The sequence below is a fragment of the Arctopsyche grandis genome, chromosome 6 (assembly GCF_051622035.1).
Source record: "Arctopsyche grandis isolate Sample6627 chromosome 6, ASM5162203v2, whole genome shotgun sequence".
Lineage (NCBI taxonomy): Eukaryota > Metazoa > Arthropoda > Insecta > Trichoptera > Hydropsychidae > Arctopsyche > Arctopsyche grandis.
The window spans coordinates 3,300,228-3,306,048 of record NC_135360.1 but is presented as its reverse complement, the minus strand read 5'-3'; the positions used below and the strand labels follow the sequence as shown (position 1 = coordinate 3,306,048).

Below are 5,821 nucleotides of genomic sequence, written 5' to 3'. Positions count from 1 at the left end.
AAGGATAATAACCATACTGTTTCAAATAAAGATATCTGAGAAACCGTTTTTGGATTCTCTCAATCTTCAATGAATGAGTTATATGGGTAGGATTCCATATAATAGAAGAAAATTCTAGAATACTACGTACTAAAGATTCATAAAGAATTTTAAGCACCAACGTACTCTGGAAAGGTTTGCTAACTCTTAGTAAGAATCCCAGCATTTTTGTGGCTCGCAAACAAATATTGTCTATGTGTCGTTTAAATTGAAAATTATTCGAGAACAAGACCCCCAAATCACAATATTCATCCACAAACTTTAATTCAACACCACTTAGGCGATATGGATAAATCAAGCGATTTGAAGATCTTGCCACATTGAGAACACCGCATTTTTGAATGCTAAAAAATAATTTATTATCGACAGACCAACTTGACAGCGCATCTAAGTCCAATTGGAGAAGGGCTGCGTCACTATGAGACTTAACTGTCATAAAAATCTTAAGGTCATCGGCGAATAAAAGATAGTCTGAATACTTGATTATTTTTGAGATGTCATTAATGTAAATTAAAAAGAATAATGTCCCTAAGTTGGACCCTTGAGGTACCCCAGAATGTGAAATAAACTCATTTGAGGAATTAGGGTGAAAATAGACAAATTGCCTCCGATTTTCAAAGTAATTTTGTATAAGTTGCATCAAGCCATTTGATAACCCAAAATTTCTTAACTTCACAAACAAAACATTATGGTCTACCATATCAAAGGCCTTCATGAAATCGGTATATACTACATCAACTTGGTTTCCCGCATCAACCGATTTGGTTACATAATTGGAAAAACATAATAAATTAGTAACTGTTGAACGAGAACTTCTAAATCCATGTTGTTGATCGATCAAATATGGTTCACAGTGATTGTAGATATACCGATGTAAAATTGCCTCGAACACCTTGGCAGGAGCAGAAAGTAGCGCAACCGGTCTATAATTTGTAATTGATAAAATGTCACCTTTTTTAAAAATGGGAACAATTTTTGTGATTTTCCAAAAATCAGGAAAAATTCCCGAATTTAATGACAAATTGAAGATAAAGCATAGTGGTTGCGTTAAAGGAGCTTTGCAAGCTTTCAACACATACGCAGGAATGAGATCTGGACCAGCCGACAGTTTTGGTTTCAGTCTGTTAAAACCATAAATTAAGTCATTTTGATTGCAGCAATCTAGGTTTAGAAAAGGGAACCAGCCATTGTCTGATATACTGTTAGACTGACCTTGTACAGATTGACAACTCCGCACAATATTGCTAAAATGTTCACCAAACTTATCAGCAATATTTTGGGAACCATGTACCTCACAGTTTTCATAAATCATAGTGCCAGGCATATTTTTAGTAAAACGTTTAGAATTAATAAGTGACCAGAAAGCAGACGGCTCCTTAGATAGTGCAATTTCACAATTTAAAATATATTTTTTACGGCATTCATCCATAGTTGATTTTACTAATTTACGCAGATATACAAAATCAGCACGTGCTATGCAACATTTCGTTGTTTTCCAAATTTTATGGACGTAAATTTTTCTTTGAATAATCTTAATTAAATCTTTTGAAAACCATTTAGGATACTTATAATCGTTGGATAACTGGGCAAATTTCTTTTTATTAAAAATGCCATTACATTCATTATATACAATATTATAGAAGGTGGAAACAGCTATATTTACATCACAACACTTATACAACTCATTCCAATTACAATTGGCCAGACTATTTCCTAATTTAACCAGCTTATCTCCATATTCAAATTTCCATCCAGGTATCATTTTTCCATCAGAACACAACATATTATTAATATTAACTTTAGCTGAATTAAAAATAATATCAACATCAAGTGCTGGATGATAAATATCCTCTGTAACTAAAGGATTAGACGCTCTTGATACAGATATATTAACACAATCAATATTAGTGAAGATTAAATCTAAAATAGAACCATTATAATTGTTTTTAATAAAATTGATTTGACTTAAATCTAACAAAGATAAAACAAAATTAAGATCCTCACTCGAACAGTTCGAGGAGATTAAATTAAAATCCCCAATCAAAATTACACGCCCCTTGGATAAATCTAAAACATTTGAGACAATCAAATTAAAAAAATCCCTATAAGATTCAGGCGTTGATCTAGGCGGAAAGTAAACAACACATATATATATAATAAGAATGGAATACAATACAGTTTCAACTTAAGCCACACACATTCACTTCCTTTCTCTAAACGATCAAGTCTCTCTATTGTAACATACTTGTTGCGTTTCACTGCTAACAAAACTCCTCCACCTCTCGTAGGTCTGTCCTTGCGGAAGATTGAGTAAGTTCCGTCCAGCAATTCCGCATTATGCACAGAGTCGTCAAGCCAGGTTTCCGTTAGTACCAGGATATCAGCACATTGTATAGCCGAGTTAGAACCTAATTCATCCAGTTTAGACTTAAGGCCTCGTACATTTTGATAAAAAATGGATGTGCTTATATTATTGCCGATCAATTGAGACTTTCTCGGAAGAGGACGTGGGCATCTTTGTACTTCTCCGAAAAAACCACTCCCTTATACCGGTTCCCTCTGGCCAAAATTCGGACACATTAATTAATTTAAAATTATCCACATCCACTGTAATTTTAAAAGATGTACTAAAAGAAGTCTTTCGTAATTGATCTACTGAAACGTTATCATGGCCCAGTTTTTTTGATACATATTCCTTAACTGCTTCCACAGTACAATCGTTCGTTAGGTGGAAAATATGTAGGTATTTTCTAATTTTCGTCACCTGAAGATTGGCATGTGGTGCTCCTGAACCACGCATAAACGGTCTAGTAGAACGAGGTAGCGAGGGCCGCAAGGGTTGAGATGTCGCCAAAGGATCAGTAGAAGGGTGGTCGACTTCGTGAGTGGATGGCACTGAAGCAGGAACAGATACAGGTTCTGAGCGTGGTAGCGATGGCTGCGAGGGTCGTAACGGCGCCAAAGAACCAACTGTATCACCAGTGATAGCTGCAGTAGAGACGGAAGCAGAGGCAACAGCCGAAACAATGGCTGAGTCCGAACGGGTCGATGAAGCAGCGTTTGACAGCTGATATCGTTGTTTACTACGTCTTGGCCGGCTATTGGTTGACGAAGTATTGCGCTGATTGGATGCAAGAGGCAAAGCAGGTGTAGAAGGGGGCGGAGAGAGTGCAGAGACAGATGGTGGTATTGTTGCAATCTTTCCAGCCTCAATTTGAGCAGCCAGAGAACTGAAAGAATCGGCAATGAACAGCTTTAGTTCACGGGAATCCTTGGTGAGCTGGTCCACTGCATGCTTGAGGTTGGACAACAGATTGGGAGAGTCAGGCGCCCGCGAGGATTCCTCTTCAGCTCGCGCCAACATGGCTATTTGAGAGGTGGCCTCCATCAAATCAGCCTTTTTTGAGTTTGAGAGGATATTAGTTTTCCCAGACAGGTCATCGGTAATCGCACCACACAATTTATATATCGCTTCGAAGCGCGACATACTAATTAATAATTAATAAGTATAGACAGAACGACGCACGTCAACCACGTTCAAAAGGCCGGCCTTTTATATGTGCACACCGAAGTCATATTTTCAAATAGTATCACATTTGAACGGTTTTTCTTCAGAATGGCGACTCATGTGTCTCTTAAGGTGAGATCTATCAACAAATGCATTTGAACAAACATCACATTTGAACGGTTTCTCTCCAGAGTGGATTTTCATATGTCTGTCAATGTAAAACTTTTTAGCAAACGCACTCTGACAAATATGACATTTGAACGGTTTTTCGCCAGAGTGGCGACTCAAATGTCTCTTAAGGTTAGATCTATCAGCAAATGCATTTGAACAAAAACCACATTTGAACGGTTTTTCTCCAGAGTGGCGACTCAAATGTCTCTTAAGGTAAGATCTATCGGCAAATGCAGCCGAACAAATATGACATTTGAATGGTTTTTTTCCAGAGTGGATTTTCATATGTATCGCAATGTAAAATTTTGTAGCAAATGCATTCGAACAAATATCACATTTGAACGGTTTGTTTCCAGAGTGGATTTTCATATGTCCCATAAGGTCATTTTTTTGAGCGAATGATTTTAAACAAATGTCACATGTGTGTGGCTTTACCCCCGTGTGAATACACATGTGTATACCGAGGGAAGATTTTGTTACGAACGACTCTAAACAAATACTACATGCATGTGGCTTGCCCCCAGTGTGAGACTTCAAATGCCTTAAAAGTAAATATTGATAAGAGAATGATTTTGAACAAATGTCACATTTGTGTGACTTTGCCTTAGTATGAATATACACGTGTGCATCATGACTTTTTTTCCTGTTGAACGACTTTGAACAAATGTTGCAATTATGCATCGCATCTAGGGTTCTTCGTAATGGTGATTCATCCGCTGGATTGTCAATGGTATCTATCATTTCATCAGCTGAGGTAATTTTCCCTCCATTTATCTACAAAATAAAACAACCATTATACAATTTTAATTGTGAATTTTGTGAATGTGATTTTTTTTCATTTAATTGAATATTTTTCTTGGAATCGTTCTAAGGCACTCGAATCCCATTTACTTACCTCGCCGTTGTCTGGTAAATTAGATATGTTCGATGGCAAATTAGCACCCGACTCATCCTCCCATATTAAATCATCTAGCAAAGCTTCCTCTGGCTTGACTTTCAAAGACTCGTCTGATCTTATCCTCGATCTTTCATCACTCCGAAGACAAGTGTTTCGAAATCTGTCGAGCAATTCCACATTGTTGACACACGAAAGGCATATCATATCTGGCAGTTTGTCATCTTTTCTAACCTGCAAATGAGAAAGGGAGTGACAATTGTGAGGACTAACGAGTTAGCAAAGCAATGAGTTAGTATAACTGACCCGCAGCCGACAGCCGGTCCAAATGCGCTGCACCAAATGCGGTGAATGAGGATCACCATGGATGGAGACGAAAGCCTCCGGCGGGGCAGAGCACAGGCAAAGTCTGCACTCCATCGCTACTTGGACGGGAGAAACACAAACGTCTCGAGAATGGAGAGGTGATAGTGGACAGCGGACATCAGGTGGCATATATACAAACATTTCCAATCATAGATATTAAGTAATTAATAAAAATAACTCGAAAGCAATTCAGTCAGCGCTAGGACGATGTTGCTGGACGTCGAACTTAGTGTATTTTTGACAAGGAGACGGTATTTGAAGGGGTGAAAGATTAAGGATCGTTGTACAATCAAAGGGATATTCGCTGAATGGGAGACCGTTGTATTTCGTAGTGTAAACTGACAGCTGACAGGTGCGGCCGAAACACCCCCAAGCATGGCCATCGGCAATTTCTTACTAACAATCTATATACTTATTTATTACTCGTGGTTTTACCCGGCTTCGCTCGGTATTTTTAATATAAACAGCTTAAACATGGCTAATCCAATAGTACACATTCATTCATTTTTTTTATTAAATATTATTTGAATCGAATAAAAATAATATTCGACGATAAGCCATCTTGAGTATGCCAGCCAAATTTGGAACCCCCATTACGTTATTTATATTGATCGTATTGAAGCTATTCAAAAACGTTTTCTTAGATATCTATCATTAAAATTTTATATAAAATAAATGAATTACGAATCCCGATGTCGTAGGCTTCATATCCTTCCCTTGTATTATCGACGCAACGTAGTTGATATAACTTTACTTTCACGGATACTACGAGGTGATATCGACTACTCTGCAATCCTAAGTAAATTTTCTTTATATGCACCAAATCGGTCCCTACGAAAATG

The 5,821-nt window shown here is 37.5% G+C and overlaps 1 protein-coding gene across 1 annotated transcript; it reads right to left on the bottom strand.

Annotated features, from left to right (window-relative positions):
- Positions 1-1,620: 1,620 nt before the first annotated feature.
- Positions 1,621-5,319, bottom strand: LOC143913547 (uncharacterized). Its single transcript, XM_077433412.1, has 3 exons — positions 4,920-5,319; positions 4,614-4,847; positions 1,621-4,492 (listed from the first exon to the last, which is right to left on the bottom strand). Exons 1-3 carry the CDS (start codon positions 5,118-5,120, stop codon positions 3,620-3,622), a joined length of 1,308 nt encoding a protein of 435 aa, XP_077289538.1. The 5' UTR covers positions 5,121-5,319; the 3' UTR covers positions 1,621-3,619.
- Positions 5,320-5,821: the final 502 nt, after the last annotated feature.

Bases quoted from the DNA above. Each gene is read 5' to 3' on its own strand.
- LOC143913547 (XM_077433412.1), bottom strand. From the start codon at position 5,120: ATGTTTGTATATATGCCACCTGATGTCCGCTGTCCACTATCACCTCTC. The intron at 4,848-4,919 runs GTCAGTTATACT...TCTCATTTGCAG, and splicing joins GGACCGGCTGTCGGCTGCGG to GTTAGAAAAGATGACAAACT. The intron at 4,493-4,613 runs GTAAGTAAATGG...TTTATTTTGTAG, and splicing joins ATTTACCAGACAACGGCGAG to ATAAATGGAGGGAAAATTAC.